Consider the following 16085-nt stretch of genomic DNA (forward strand, 5'->3'; position numbering starts at 1 on the left):
GGGACGCACAAATCCAAAAGAAATGCCCCAGAGACATTTCCACAACCAGACCAACAAAACCAGATGGTTAGGTTTTCAGGGCAGAATGAGCAACAGACCAGAACGGACCAAAAAGCTGTGAAGAAGAAGCCATCTATCGTCAGAGCAAACAACAAACTCATCCCCGGCATCAGGTACAGTAATCTACTGTGACGGAAGCCTCTCCTATCCACCGTCCTGACGTCACAGATAAGCCAGCAGGACTGCAGGGATACTTCGCCTGTAAATAGAACAATGCAAAGAATTCTCCCCCGAGTCCAGTCTTAGGCAGAACTAGAACAACATGTGCAGAGTGCTGATGCCCTCTGATGAAGCACTGTGGTTACTTAAGAACAGAGGGATAGGCCCATAGTTAGTAGGGAAGGATATGCCTTTTGTGTTTAATAACCTTGTAAATATGGGTGACAAACAGAGAAGAGACAGTTGGTGGACCGAGAGAGAGAGAGAGAGAACGGGAGAGAGAAAGAAGGAGAGAGAAGCATGCTGTCTCTAGAGTTTAACAAGGAAACTGACCAGCAGGGAAGCCCTAAGCTTCCTCCATACAGACTCCAGTCATCACGGGGTTTGGACAAATCAGGATAGTCCACTCTAAAAGGTTAGAGGTCAGAGGTGATGCTGCACAACGGTTTGTATTTTTGGCTCAATACAGATGTTTTTAGAGGAATCTCTCCCTCCCAGGGTCTGACACAGACACCGACTCCCACGAAAGATTGGCTTCACTCCGCGAACAGCTGTGTTCCTGGGAGCCACTGGCGATGTTTACTGTGACGTGTTTATTAAAATTGCCATGGACGCACATAGGGCGACGCGTAAAAGAGACCCCACGCCTCTGGCGAATTGAAGCATGAGCTGGGAGCTGTCGAAAAGCGAAAGACAAGAGACGAGACATACGCAGCAAGGTTACAAAGACCCACGCCACGACCGTCGCTAACGCTAAACGAAGGACAATAAATGTAGTCTGGAGGCGAACTGAGGAAAAACAAGCCTACATGTTGGAAAAGTCTAGGACTGTGAGTGAATATAAATCATAAGGACGTAAATGCCCCCGCTCCGAGACAGCGGGGCCACTTAAGTTGTTTTTCCGTCTGCCTGGCGTTTCTTGTGTAAAAGTTTCACTCAGAAAGAATTACGTTGTGAGGTTGTTCCATTATGCACAGTCAATTATAGTCACAGGTCTGCTCCGATGCCATGCACTTAGAGTAATGCCGTCTTAGCACACACACACATCCACTCGCACACACACGCATGAAGGCATGCACACACACCAGAGGAGGCTGGTGGGAGGAGCTCTAGGAGGACGGGCTCATTGTAATGGCAGGAATGAATGGAATGACAAACAAGTTGTTTCCATGTGTTTCGTACCATTCCCTTGATTTCATTCCAGCTATTACAATGAGCCTGTCCTCCTATAGCTCCTCCCACCAGCCTCCTCTGGCACACACACACACACACACACACACACACACACACACACACACACACACACACACACACACACACACACACACACCTAAATGCCAGAAGTGATTTCTGGTTGTGTGTGAGAGCACAGTGTGTTTCTCAGTTTCTCAGTTACCCTTAACCCTATGAAGTGCGCCTATAACTCATCCGAGCTGCTGGGATAAGCACTCGTAAACACACACACGCACATACTCTCCCAGTCACAGCGATGGGAAAGATGATAAACTCACAGGCAAATGGTGGTTACAGTCGGGACGACACAGCGTCCCCTCTATCGCTGCAGTACTCACCCCATGGTGGAGGAATGTGTTCCCTCTCTCTTCTGACCACGGCTGCTACCACCGAACACACACTCTGACACCAGAGACAAGGGGTTTCCTCTCTTCTCCGTTCCTCCTCTCCTCTCGTGTAAAACTTTTCCCCTTTCTGGCGAGGGCTCTGGGAGGACTGGCTGTTTATTTATATCCTTTTTTGGGACTAGAGGGGATGGAGGAATCGAGGGGATGGAGAGAGGGATTCATAATTGCTCCCTCTCTGCCAAGGCGGAGAAGTCGCCGGCCCCCACCGCTACAACCCCTTCTTCCACCCCTCCACCTCTCGCATCCTCCTCCCCCCCCCCCCTTCCTCCCTACTGTGCAGCCCTGCAGGGATAGTGAGCTGGGACCTCTTGTTGTAACGTGGTCTCTCTCTCCCCTTTTCTTTCTCTCGCTCTTTTCATCTCCTCTAACCCTCTCTTTCTCTCTCACCAACTTTCTATTTCTTTCCCCTTCTCTCTTCTCCATCGCTCCTTTTATTGTATATCTCCCTATCTCCATCGCTTCTTTTATTGTATATCTCCCTATCTCCATCGCTTCTTTTATTGTATATCTCCCTATCTCCATCGCTTCTTTTATTGTATATCTCCCTATCTCCATCGCTTCTTTTATTGTATATCTCCCTATCTCCATCGCTCCTTTTATTGTATATCTCTCTTCTCCATCGCTTCTTTTATTGTATATCTCCCTATCTCCATCGCTCCTTTTATTGTATATCTCCCTATCTCCATCGCTCCTTTTATTGTATATCTCCCTATCTCCATCGCTCCTTTTATTGTATATCTCCCTATCTCCATCGCTTCTTTTATTGTATATCTCCCTATCTCCATCGCTTCTTTTATTGTATATCTCCCTATCTCCATCGCTTCTTTTATTGTATATCTCCCTATCTCCATCGCTTCTTTTATTGTATATCTCCCTATCTCCATCGCTTCTTTTATTGTATATCTCCCTATCTCCATCGCTCCTTTTATTGTATATCTCTCTTCTCCATCGCTTCTTTTATTGTATATCTCCCTATCTCCATCGCTCCTTTTATTGTATATCTCCCTATCTCCATCGCTCCTTTTATTGTATATCTCCCTATCTCCATCGCTCCTTTTATTGTATATCTCTCTTCTCCATCGCTTCTTTTATTGTATATCTCCCTATCTCCATCGCTCCTTTTATTGTATATCTCCCTATCTCCATCGCTCCTTTTATTGTATATCTCCCTATCTCCATCGCTCCTTTTATTGTATATCTCCCTATCTCCATCGCTCCTTTTATTGTATATCTCCCTATCTCCATCGCTCCTTTTATTGTATATCTCTCTTCTCCATCGCTTCTTTTATTGTATATCTCCCTATCTCCATCGCTCCTTTTATTGTATATCTCCCTATCTCCATCGCTCCTTTTATTGTATATCTCCCTATCTCCATCGCTCCTTTTATTGTATATCTCCCTATCTCCATCGCTTCTTTTATTGTATATCTCCCTATCTCCATCGCTTCTTTTATTGTATACAGTGCCTTGCGAAAGTATTCGGCCCCCTTGAACTTTGCGACCTTTTGCCACATTTCAGGCTTCAAACATAAAGATATAAAACTGTATTTTTTTGTGAAGAATCAACAACAAGTGGGAAACAATCATGAATTGGAACGACATTTATTGGATATTTCAAACTTTTTTAACAAATCAAAAACTGAAAAATTGGGCGTGCAAAATTATTCAGCCCCCTTAAGTTAATACTTTGTAGCGCCACCTTTTGCTGCGATTACAGATGTAAGTCGCTTGGGGTATGTCTCTATCAGTTTTGCACATCGAGAGACTGACATTTTTTCCCATTCCTCCTTGCAAAACAGCTCGAGCTCAGTGAGGTTGGATGCAGAGCATTTGTGAACAGCAGTTTTCAGTTCTTTCCACAGATTCTCGATTGGATTCAGGTCTGGACTTTGACTTGGCCATTCTAACACCTGGATATGTTTATTTTTGAACCATTCCATTGTAGATTTTGCTTTATGTTTTGGATCATTGTCTTGTTGGAAGACAAATCTCCATCCCAGTCTCAGGTCTTTTGCAGACTCCATCAGGTTTTCTTCCAGAATGGTCCTGTATTTGGCTCCATCCATCTTCCCATCAATGTTAACCATCTTCCCTGTCCCTGCTGAAGAAAAGCAGGCCCAAACCATGATGCTGCCACCACCATGTTTGACAGTGGGGATGGTGTGTTCAGCTGTGTTGCTTTTACGCCAAACATAACGTTTTGCATTGTTGCCAAAAAGTTCAATTTTGGTTTCATCTGACCAGAGCACCTTCTTCCACATGTTTGGTGTGTCTCCCAGGTGGCTTGTGGCAAACTTTAAACAACACTTTTTATGGATATCTTTAAGAAATGGCTTTCTTCTTGCCACTCTTCCATAAAGGCCAGATTTGTGCAATATACGACTGATTGTTGTCCTATGGACAGAGTCTCCCAGCTCAGCTGTAGATCTCTGCAGTTCATCCAGAGTGATCATGGGCCTCTTGGCTGCATCTCTGATCAGTCTTCTCCTTGTATGAGCTGAAAGTTTAGAGGGACGGCCAGGTCTTGGTAGATTTGCAGTGGTCTGATACTCCTTCCATTTCAATATTATCGCTTGCACAGTGCTCCTTGGGATGTTTAAAGCTTGGGAAATCTTTTTGCATCCAAATCCGGTTTTAAACTTCTTCACAACAGTATCTCGGACCTGCCTGGTGTGTTCCTTGTTCTTCATGATGCTCTCTGCGCTTTTAACGGACTTCTGAGACTATCACAGTGCAGGTGCATTTATACGGAGACTTGATTACACACAGGTGGATTGTATTTATCATCATTAGTCATTTAGGTCAACATTGGATCATTCAGAGATCCTCACTGAACTTCTGGAGAGAGTTTGCTGCACTGAAAGTAAAGGGGCTGAATAATTTTGCACGCCCAATTTTTCAGTTTTTGATTTGTTAAAAAAGTTTGAAATATCCAATAAATGTCGTTCCACTTCATGATTGTGTCCCACTTGTTGTTGATTCTTCACAAAAAAATACAGTTTTATATCTTTATGTTCGAAGCCTGAAATGAGGCAAAAGGTCACAAAGTTCAAGGGGGCCGAATACTTTCGCAAGGCACTGTATCTCCCTATCTCCATCGCTCCTTTTATTGTATATCTCCCTATCTCCCAGCAACTCTCAGAAGACACATGCTCTTCAAACATACAGGCCCATTGATCGTGTGTGTTTATGAGTGAGTGAAAGGGTTGACATTGAAATCTCAGGTCCACCACTCCCACTAACTAAACTCCATGTTTAAGTCCTGGTTGCTACTGGAATTGACCTGCTGGGACAGAGACATTCCCTCTCCACTCCTCTCCTCTACACTTCCCTTGTAACAAGGAGTTTCAGAAGTTGAAAACAGGGAAATCACAGTGTCTGGGGTGAGACATGATGCAACGGTGTGTGTGTGTGTGTGTGTGTGTGTGTGTATGGGATGTGTGAGCAGTTGAATGTAGTCTGAGGGTTTGGCTGTTTCTAATTGATCATTCCCATCACTGAGTATGCGTGTGCGTACAACCTCACGGGAGTGTGTGTGTGTGTGTGGCGTGAGTGCCGGTGCATGTAAGGTCTAAGATGTGTGTGTCACCTGCCATGGCGTGAGGATGTGTTAAGCTTTGTTCCCGCTGGATGAAAGGAGATCCCAACAGACCCGCTGGGTGGTTGGTCCTCTGCTTCAAAGGTTAAGGGGGGGGTTCAAAGAGACATCCTATTCCTACGCCAAATGCTACATTTCTTTGCTTAAATCTGGTTCCTTCAGATGTGCGTCATGTAATGTCCTCCAAATCTTTTTTTTCTACTTCATTTTTGTACTCTCTAGTGATTATCTTAGTGTCTTTATAGGTCGTGAAAAGGATGACACAACTCAGATGTAGGCCTATCTGGTTTTTAGATCATATTTTACCTGCGGCTATTCCCCCCCCCCCCCCCCGCTCTAACGTCCTGTCAGGTGTCCTTAGAGCTCGTGATAAACTTCCTGCCTGTGTGCCTTCAAGGCCAATCACAGAAGCTGACCGTACAGTGTCCAGTTCAGGGTTTAACCCGCATGCTAAGGGCCAAAGGAGAGGGACACCATTTCCTGTGGGCCAATTTTTTCCACACGTGACATTTCACTACACACCTCTGGACCTGTCTGTGAGGCAAGGGATCCCACTATCACATAAGTCTGTTCAGAACATTGTTCATATCAGTGGTAGAGACCAGCGATGCAATAAGGAAGGCTGATACAGGTTATAGAAATAAGGCAGGTAGATTGTGTTAGTGTAGATTTCGATAAGAGATTATGAATTTAGACTTTGGAGGCTTGCTGATGAGTTTGCTTTGGGATAAGAAGGTGCATGACACGCACGTGCACTTGCAATTCGCGGAAACACACACGCGCAGACACACGCAGAGTCACCCAACGGCTGTTAACACACAATAACAGGCTTGTACACCTGAGACAGAGCCAGGCTTGAATGTAGAAATATTCTGGGAATGTACCCAGTCGCTGCACACACACTCCTTGTCCTTACTAGACTCCTTCTGCCATTCTGTCACAGCACAGAAACCCCCCCATCACCACAACCATTTCAGCCCACATGGCTATATTGGTTGCTGTCAATTTCAGGCCAGAGGCAGGCAACTGTCAACATTAGGAGCCCGAATGGGCAACATTCTCTCTACAACAGCTGTTGTTTGCCATTTTCACAGTTGGCGCAGCTGTGATCGTTAGCTCCACTCAGTGTGTAGCCATTCAATAAATGATGGTTACATAAACGTCACATGAACATGGTGGTCCATGTGTCAATCAACTGGGCCTAACATCTTGCGACCGAAGTGAATTGACGGATGGGTTTTTGTAATTTTGGAAGTACCACCATCTAATTTTGCCGGGCAGTATTACGGCCCCGAGTTGTTCAAGACCACATGAGGGAAACACCCTGGTGCTAGCGCCAAAACAGGTGAAGGGAAATAACGCGCTCGACTCTTATTCTCGAGGCAACAAATGGAAGGGTGCTTGGAATCAAAAATAGGAAGAAATGCCAGCACAGTACCACAACGACAGGTAGAGCACGAGAAACATGTCGCATCAGTTGAATTAAAACCGAATTCGCCCGAGGTGTTACAAAGGACTCACACAAGGGCTTTGTGTGGCCTGGCAAGGACGTCGTCCATTTACAATAAGATCCTGGACCAAAACACGATTCAAATCCACAGGGACCATAACAGCTTCTGAAATTCCAGATAATTAAGTGGACATTATGACAACTGAGAGGAGATACGGGGGGACAGACCGGGCAGTCTGTGTGTGTGTGTGTCCCCACGCATCCTGTTCTTTCATCTCTATTCTGATCCACTTCTCTTTCTACTCCTCCTTCTCATCCCTCCTCTAACCGGTCCCAGTAGTGGTTTGATGTGGGAGGGAAAAAAGAGAAAAGATTAAACAGATTTATTGAATTCGTTGGGAGAAGAGACAGTCCATTCAACCACAGTTAATCACAGATCAAATTAGTTTTTTTCTCTCTCACCCATAGACTCATTTCCAACTCATAGAGAGGCAGACATCAGATATAGATCTGTTTACCATTTGAAACGCCAGTCAGCCCTGTTCAGCTTCAAATGGTCTGCTGGCCATTCACTTTCTTCCTCCTCTCGCTCTTTCCAGTCACGGTCTCCCTTTTCGGTCTCCGAGGAAGTGTGCCTGACACAACTTGTCTCGTTCATTTGATGTGGATAATTGGCCAGGAAATGATTGACACAGACCAGTAAAACTGGATGTATGGAGCAGCCCAAAGGGACACTGTATCCACTGCACAGGAACTTAGAGCAATTTGAGAATTGATCTCTGCTCAGCTCACTGAAGCAAGGTTGTCCTGAAGAGACCTCTCTACCACCGAGGAAGAACATTGGGCTGTGTGTGTGTGTGTGTTGGGGCGGGCGGTCGCTCACTTCCCTGTGTGTTATGGCTCACTGTGAATCTCTCTTCGTTCCATCTTCCCCATGAATATATGTATGAATCTGGCTGTGTGTGTTCTATTGCTCCCTTGTCCCCATGCAGTGGCCGGTGTGTGTGTGTGTGTGCATGTATGCTCAGTGTCACTTCCGATCAGAGTCTGAGTAAGGTCTTTATGTCCACTCCTACTCACACTGCATTCACTGAAAACACATCAATGAGACGTTCGGATAAGGTTAGGCGGAAGCCACAAGAGGCTACTGGGAGGGGGGGGGGGGGGGCTCGTAATAATGTCCGGTACGAAGCGAATGGAATCAAACATGGAAAACACAAATGATACCATTCCACTCCAGTGATTAACACGAGCCCGTTCTCCCCAATTAAAGGTGCCGGCAACCTCCTGTGGTGGAAGTAAATAAACTGAAAATCCACAGGGTGGATGGTGTCCATGACCACTACAGGAAGTCATTCTGCCCCCATGTGGCTTTACAAAGGAACACAATGAAAATCTATTTATGCGTCACTCCAGTTCATACGAATGTGCATTTCTAATTCCAATGCATCTTGTCACCAATTGGCCTTGAATGAAATCTCTGCAGTAGCTTTTGTTCCAAGGCAGCATTCACATCTCATCTTCTACACTGTTATTCAGTAACCAAACACTCTAAATGCACCGAGATCCCACAACTATTCCGGAGGGCTCTGAAAGCGCCTCCATCGTCTGTTTATTGCCTGCGTTCCTTTTTCTTGGAAGGACATGAATCTTTAAAAATGTAAAATGTCTTAGTCCAGAGCCGCATGGAACAGATAAAGGAATCCCTTCTCCTAACGTCCGTATCGTCTGCCCGCGGGGCAGCCGTTTTTATCCCTCCATCTGGAGCACAGAACTAAAAAAAGGTCATGTCCTTCACCTATTTTGTGACATAAGATGTCCTAAAGGCACCGTTCTAGTTTCACACATAAATCCAGTCAGTTATATTGACACAATGGCAGATACCTACTTGCGGAAACGTCCAGCAATCATCTCAAGACTAGTAAACGTGCACAGAGCATTCAACTACGTATTTTGTTCATCGTATAGACATGTTCATACGAGCACTATGGCGGAATTAGACAGTCGCATAAACCAGGAAATCGAGAATTCTGTGAAATAACATGCGACTCCATCTAGATTCGATGCTTTTATTATGCAAAAACATCACGTACAATTAAAAAAAAAAAGACTGTCTACAGTACAGAAACCACACATGAAAGACGACTAGCTCTCAATAGCAACTTCACATCTGCTACACACCCTTGCTGTCTGATTATGAGAGTGGGATCATGGGACTTATTCTGTCGTCTTCTTCAACTTGTTGGCTCTGCGCTGGGCCCCAGACGTCCTCTTGGAATTCATGGCCTTGGATCTACACACACACAGAGAGAGAGAGAGAGTTGACACACTCACACGTCAGGCAAGCAAACAATCCGTACGAACACTAGTCGTTTAGACTGCATCAACACTGTGTCGATATGGGTAGCACAGGCACTACAGATAAGTGTCTTGGGAAACAAGTTGTGTCAGCCCTGTGCTCGTCTCTGTGCGTTTAAGGGTTGTGTCTGGGTATATGACACGGGTAGTCAAACTCACTTGTTATCGGTCCTCCGTTTGTCTTTGAGGGGGCAGGCTCTGCGCTTGTGCTTCAGGCTGCCACAGTTGAAACAGCCTTCCAGACCTGGGCTATTCCCACAGGGGTGGTCTGGGAGGGCACAGCGGGCACAGGATTGGCAGTGGCGCCAGGCTGGGGAGGTGATGAGAGGGCAGAGGTACCAATCAGACCATCACTCCAACCAAAATATGAACAACTGTAAGTCACTCTGGATAAGAGCGCCTGTTAAAATGACAGTCTATGGGATACTCACATGGCTTCACGCACTTCTGACACTCTGAGCAATGCTTCCACACTCTCCCGTCCTGGAAGAATAAAGGAGACAAAAATGACGAAAAGCCTGATCGGTTGTGAAAAGTGACACCTGAGAGCTAACCATTTCATCAAGTTAAAACTGTGCAACCTTACTTTTCCCGGCCTGCGACAGGGAAATGCATACCTTTGAAGGGCACAGGTTGCATTTAGTACAATGCTTGTTCCCAGACCACACATATCTCGCACAGACTTTGCAGAATCTAAAAGAGAAGCGAAGAGACAGACGGATGAATCTAACATAATCGTGCCTCTGAAGAATTCCTCCAATACTTTCCCACTCCAATTAAATCTCTCATCTGACCAATGAGCTGTTAACTAATATTTTCCATCTTCCATTTAGGATAGCATCTTACTGTAATAATAATATTTTTTGGCTCGCGTGCGATAGGGAGAGGTGGGTTGTATATTAGGGAGGACGACGTCTCGCGAGGTCAGGTTGGTGTGTGTGTGTATACACTGTACCTGTAACCCTCCTCCCTAGGGAGGACGACGTCTCGTGGTGCCAGGTTGGTGAACAGGCGGACTGGGGACTGTTTTCTACCCGTTTTCCCATGTTTGTAGAGGGGATGGTTGTCATAGTCCACCTAGGAGTTTGAGGAAAGCACCACATAAATGTATGTTATGACCCATCAGTATTCTCTAGTCATGCAAATAGGTACATTTGTGAATGCATCTGACGTCTATAAAAAATAAAAAGGTGGGTAACCTGGTAATCTAGCATGGTGAAAGAGGGGAAACACTCAAGGATGCGTGGCTCAAAGAAGTAAGGGAAGATCCACACTATGGGCATCTCCACAACACCGCCCTCGGAGGTCTGCAGTTTCCGCCAGGTCTCTGAGATCTGAGAGAAACTGTGGGCCAGAGGCTTCACCAGGCCCCCGAACGGAGGGTCGGACACCATGATCACCTTCTCCCCATCTTCCTCGCCGAGGAAGGCTCGGAGGACCCCACTTGCCGCCTGTGTAAAAAAACATGGATTTCAAAACTTGTTTTATTTTTATGGATTTATCCAAAGGCTCTAAGACAAACATACGGTTGAAACTTTTACCTCTCCTCCAAAAAAGTGATGATTGAACATGTTGTAGTGGCAGAACTCATCCGTGCCATAAAACTGGGCATATCTGGAAGACACAAAAACATTACAGGTTACATTTGCTTTACAATGTTTTATTGTGACACCTATAGCAAGTCAATGGTTGTGTGACATTGGTTCAAGGTGGGACCACTACTGTAGGTAGCCTCCTCCTGTAGGTCAGAGAAAGTCAACAGAAGTGTATGGGTGTAAATATAACTTTACAATCTCAGCAAGATAATCACTGAAGGGCACTTAACAGCAGCACACACACACACTTTAGCTTGTCAACGCGCCCTTTCCCTTGTTCAACCGGACACATTCCTTGCAGACTAACAGAACGGATCAGAAACAGGAAGAGAGTGAGCATCTCGGAAACATACTGCACATTATGATTATGCCAACGTCTATTTTTTTTTTTGGGGGGGGGGGGGGGGGGGGGAATATAGGGCACAGAACGCTGCACGATAGGCCTATATACTAATAAATGACACCACTCATTTGTGAACGCCGAGTCAAGAAAGCATTCATTCAAGAGCAGCTAAATTATGCAAAAAAACAGTTCTGCTATCCTGCTAGTTGTTTTACGATTTTGTAGAATGACCTGTATTTTTTGATGATAATGAAAACCTGGAGAACGCAGATACCAGCCTCCTAAAGCCAGAGGCACTAGTTCACCTTCATAATACAAATCACACTGCCAACACATTGTTAGAAATGATTTGGATTTAAGACACAAGCACATATTGAATGAAGGGGGATCGTCGGTGCACAACGGTAGCGAATAGATTTTGCGGGCGCGTCTTCAATGCATGTGATCACTAACTGACAAGTGTGTACGTCTTTTCTAAGCCACGGCAAAGAACCACCCAATAACCGATGGTCAGAGACTGGGTGGTGTCCCCTGGTCCAGATTTTTCTCTCTCAGCCCAGAGTGGTGCCATGGCTCCCCCTGTAGAATATCAAGAAGTACTACAGGAAAAGAGACGAGAGAGGAGCACCCGTCTCAAATCAAAACAGTAATCTGCGCTGCTCGGTTAGGTTGTCAACAAGGTAGCACGGTGCTTCATCCGGAAACATACAACGTCTCTTTCCCATAAAAATCTAACTTCTACATTCTCAAACTAGTTTTCATTGGGAGGGCAGATATAAATGCTTTATCACTTTATCACGTGAAAACAGAACCCTACTCATTACTCCACATGCTTAAATGACTTTGACTGGGGCACCTGACTCACGCCCGGGAGGTCACCCGGTGCAAAACACGCCTACCAGGGCGCCCAGGACAGATCCATCGAATCCCCTCATCGTCTCGGGTTCCCCCCCTGTGACCATTCATAGGCAGACCTGCCATAGCCAATGACAGTTACAGGAGAGGGACGAGGCATGTGCTTCTCTGGCCCACCCCGTCCTCTCCAGAGAATCCCCTCCAGTTCGACCACGCCTGCTACGCACTCGACTCTGCTGCCGCGACAACGGGCCAACGTCCGCGGCTGCTCCGCCTGGGCTGTGGGCGTGGCCTACAGCTGCCCGGACAGAAAGGGGCGGGACAAAGGTACCAAGCAGAACGGCAGGGGCGGAACAGGAACTCGTGGCGCTTCGGGATGGGCGTCTCTCCGCCTGGCAAAACGACAGGCCCGCGTGGCGTGCTCCACCAGCGGGCGAGCTGTGCCAGGTAGGGTGGGCCAACTACGAGAAGGGCAACCTGGCATTTTAGGACGCCGATACGATGAAGGCGCTGCAGGAGTCTTCTGCAGCCCCGATGCCCGTGTTTGACAGGGTAAATCATCAGTTCACGGAGCCCCTCTACCCTGTGTTCCGCTTCCTAAGGCCACCGGAGGGACAGGCGTGGGCTAGTCATATGGAGATACGGGACGTCAACACTCCCATCGCAATCCATAAACGTTAATAAGCGTCACTCAAAAAGCAATAAGCGCATTCATGTACCATTTAAAATGTGTGCTCAGCTCTAAATTCTTTCAATGCCTGTTTTGGTCACTCATAGCAATTGCTCATCGCTGTAAAATAATATATATGCATTGTGTGATCCAATAAAATAAAACTGACCTGAAGTCAATGTCCAGTAGCAGACTCTTCATGGGGTCACTCTTGCCCTCCTGATTTCTTAGCTTGATCAGCTCATGGAGTCTGGAAGAAACAGTGAATTAAACAATCAATCATACATAAAACCCTGAGCATAACAAAGCACTTGAATCTAATCTAAAATAAACAGGCCATGTTCAAGAAAACACTCTGGAATGGAGTGAAACGGGGAGGTACCGTGTGAACCAAACGGGCAAAAAAAATAGAATTAACACAATCCCCGTTTAATCAAAGCGACAGGCAAACAGTCTAAATTAAATCAAACCCCTCACCTGGGTGTTCCGACACAGAGCACCTTCCTGTAGCCCAGTTTGGCCAGAGTATCCAACAGGAAGTGACAGCTGCGGTCGGCAAACAGGTACTGGGCGTTACTCTTCTTGTTCTCCAGCGGTTTGAGCATTAGACTGGGCCTGCTCAGCCGGGCCTCTGTGATGTCATCAGCCTGCGACATCTTGTGAGAAGCGTGGATTTCCCATTCCCCTGGTAGGAGGAGGAGCTGACAGTCCTGGCAGAACCTCCTTCCTAGGGGGAGGGCAAGGAACTTTCTGAACCTGGATTGGAAAGAAGAAAAACATTTTAATAGTAGTTGTAGCAGTATTTTTTTATTAGTTGCTGATCTATTAGTAGTTGTACAACAACTTTTAATGCTGTTAATGTAATTATTAGACAGTAGTTGCCATCTTATTCTTGTTACTAAGTATTTGTTTTAAATTTCACGTGAAAACGAGACGCATCTCAAGAGATCTCAATGATCTTTCTGGCATCTTAATTTAAAAAACAGGTACTTACAATGGAGCTGCTATCCACACACCTATTCTGTTCCATTCTAACGTGGAATGGAATGGGTCCGTGGATAGAGTCCCCTTACAGGTCAAGTGTAGGCCATTTACCTGGAGCAGTACTCCTGATGGGTAAAAGGAGGCATCTTTGACCGGTTCTCCTCCTCTCTGGCCAAAAGCCTGGCCTCAGACACCTACAACACAGACGCTCAAGTCACACACTTGGTGAAAAATAGGAGAGTGTAGCTAGCCATCTGCACGACCAGACGCACAGGTATTGCATTGCGGTCAACCAACGGTTGCATGCCACACCACCGACTGTGCAGTTGGGCATCAGATGGCACACGTGGTTAGCAGGTTTTAGGCTTTGTAATATCTGGCATGTGTCTGCAATGTCGTCGGTGAAGAACTCAACCGAGGACTTCCAATAAGTTAAAGGAATCAATTAAGGTACCATAAAAAAATGCACTTGTAGGCTATTGTAGGAGCCATTTTGGCCTACATATGTGATTGTATAGTGTTGTTTGTCTGTCTTTGTATATTCTACATAAATTTGTACCATATGTTGGGTCAGGGGTCACCGAACAGGTTTAGAGCATATAGTCAAAAAATATAACGTTTACATTTTTAAAAAGGACTGTGTCAGTTTACCATTTACACCGTCAAACTATGACATGCATCTACTGTAATGACATCTGACTATGGAATTCTTGCTACATTTGGTGCTAATAAAATGGCCAGAAGAGTCGACTGAACTAAAGATCGATGCTGGAAAGTGGTTTGTTTTGCTGCAGTCTCTGAATATTTCCAATCCCACCTGTGCCAGAGTGGCCACCAGGAACTTTTGACGAGGTAGCTAAGCCACTACATATACAGTGCATTCGGAAAGTATTCAGACCTCCCCGACTTTCCACGTTTTGTTACATTACAGCCCTATTCTAAAATGTATTCAATTGTCCTCCCCAATCAATCAACACACAATAGCTCATAGTCACAAAGCAAAAACAGATTGACAATTTTGCAAATGTAATGTAATGTAATATATATATATATATATATATATATATATATATAGACAATTTTGCAAATGTGTGTATGTATGTATATATATTTATATATATATACACACACATTTGCAAAATTGTCAATATATATAGACAATTTGCCTCGACACAATCCTGTCTGATCCCTACGACCTCATGGCTTGGTTTTTGCTCTGACATGCACTGTCAACAGTGGGACCTTATAAAGACCGGTAGCTTTCTTTCCAAATAATATCCAATCAATTGGATTTAACACAGGTAGACTCCAAACAAGTTGTAGAAACATCAAGGATGATCACTGGAAAACGGATGCACCCGAGCTCAATTTCGAGTCTCATAGCAAAAGGTCTGAATACTTATGTAAATGAGAGGTTTCCGTTTTAAATGTAATACATTTGTTAAAATAAAAATACTTAACTTTGTGTCTGAATACTTTCCGAATGCAGTGTATGTGTAAGCCAACTATATTTGCCAGTAAATAACATTTTAAAAAGCTAGCTAGTTAACTCGGTTACCTTATCATCTTCCCACTGAAAGAAATTGCATTCTTTTCGGTCTCTGCACGCTGAGCAGGCATAAAACCTCCGGCCTTTCTCCTCTCCTTTGCAGACCTTCTCAAACAACAAAGTTGGACCTGAATGGGGCAAGAACATCTGTATTACAGTATGCATACTTCACCGAAGAATTCCTTTTTCAGATGTCAATGGTAAAACACAACTTATATAGCTAGCTTTGGACTGTAGTTAGCTAGATAGTATCTAACGTAGATTCATATGGCCCTTTTCCCAAACCTAGCTAAGTAGACGCTAGCTAGCTAGCTAACTTTGCAATCATTCAGACATTTGGGTACTTACCATGCACACAGGATGGTGCTTTTCTGTCTCCCTGTTGAAGGACGATCTCTATTCCAAAGCCGTCTTCATCTGATTCTTTTAGTTGCATGTTCGTAAAAAGTAGCGTAACCAAATATATTTGCTTGATCAAAATATTATACGCATGTCTCTCCTGCCATGCTGTCAGTCGCGAATAATCGACGTCACTCAAGGCAACGCCCCTCCATACCACGTTACGTAGTTTTTTTCTTCTTCGAGGAGGTTTTACGGCGGTTGGTATCCAAAAAAATGTAGCATTACCGCCACCTACTAGACTGGAGTAATACTCCCTTATAGTATCAATAAACAAATACCCTACTACCTAACACGACAATCACAAAAAAAATACAAAAAATCACAACCCCTACTCCACTATTTAAATCTATTTAGTCTTACCTTAGACCAACAACCTGAAAGGATGGGACACCACCACTTAACACACCCTGTAACTCTTCTGA

General features: G+C 45.0%; 2 protein-coding genes across 3 annotated transcripts in view; both read right to left on the reverse strand.

Moving 5' to 3' along the window:
• The window catches only part of LOC139416191 (cGMP-specific 3',5'-cyclic phosphodiesterase-like), a 93619-nt gene extending 91694 nt beyond the window's left edge, over positions 1-1925 (reverse strand). Inside the window, exon 1 of one of the 2 annotated variants that reach the window (XM_071164571.1) lies at positions 1791-1925. In XM_071164571.1, the coding sequence (XP_071020672.1) occupies positions 1791-1795 (5 nt within the window). In that variant the 5' untranslated portion in view covers positions 1796-1925. The remainder of the gene's footprint in view (positions 1-1790) is intronic. The other variant, XM_071164569.1, reaches the window with a different exon arrangement.
• Positions 1926-8962: 7037 nt separating this feature from the next.
• LOC139417200 (rRNA N(6)-adenosine-methyltransferase ZCCHC4-like) lies at positions 8963-15796 on the reverse strand. The gene is made up of 12 exons (XM_071166448.1): positions 15610-15796; positions 15271-15389; positions 13824-13906; positions 13206-13484; positions 12898-12978; positions 10807-10879; positions 10465-10716; positions 10221-10342; positions 9883-9958; positions 9697-9748; positions 9425-9575; positions 8963-9200 (listed from the first exon to the last, which is right to left on the reverse strand). Exons 1-12 carry the CDS (start codon positions 15695-15697, stop codon positions 9125-9127), a joined length of 1452 nt encoding a protein of 483 aa, XP_071022549.1. The 5' UTR covers positions 15698-15796; the 3' UTR covers positions 8963-9124.
• Between the last annotated feature and the right edge of the window lie 289 nt (positions 15797-16085).

Source organism: Oncorhynchus clarkii, chromosome 9, assembly GCF_045791955.1.
Source record: "Oncorhynchus clarkii lewisi isolate Uvic-CL-2024 chromosome 9, UVic_Ocla_1.0, whole genome shotgun sequence".
Lineage (NCBI taxonomy): Eukaryota > Metazoa > Chordata > Actinopteri > Salmoniformes > Salmonidae > Oncorhynchus > Oncorhynchus clarkii.

Bases quoted from the DNA above. Each gene is read 5' to 3' on its own strand.
- LOC139417200 (XM_071166448.1), bottom strand. From the start codon at position 15,697: ATGCAACTAAAAGAATCAGATGAAGACGGCTTTGGAATAGAGATCGTC. The intron at 13,907-15,270 runs GTAACCGAGTTA...TCTGTGTTGTAG, and splicing joins TTCAGTGGGAAGATGATAAG to GTGTCTGAGGCCAGGCTTTT. The intron at 13,485-13,823 runs GTAAATGGCCTA...TTTCCAATCCAG, and splicing joins CATCAGGAGTACTGCTCCAG to GTTCAGAAAGTTCCTTGCCC.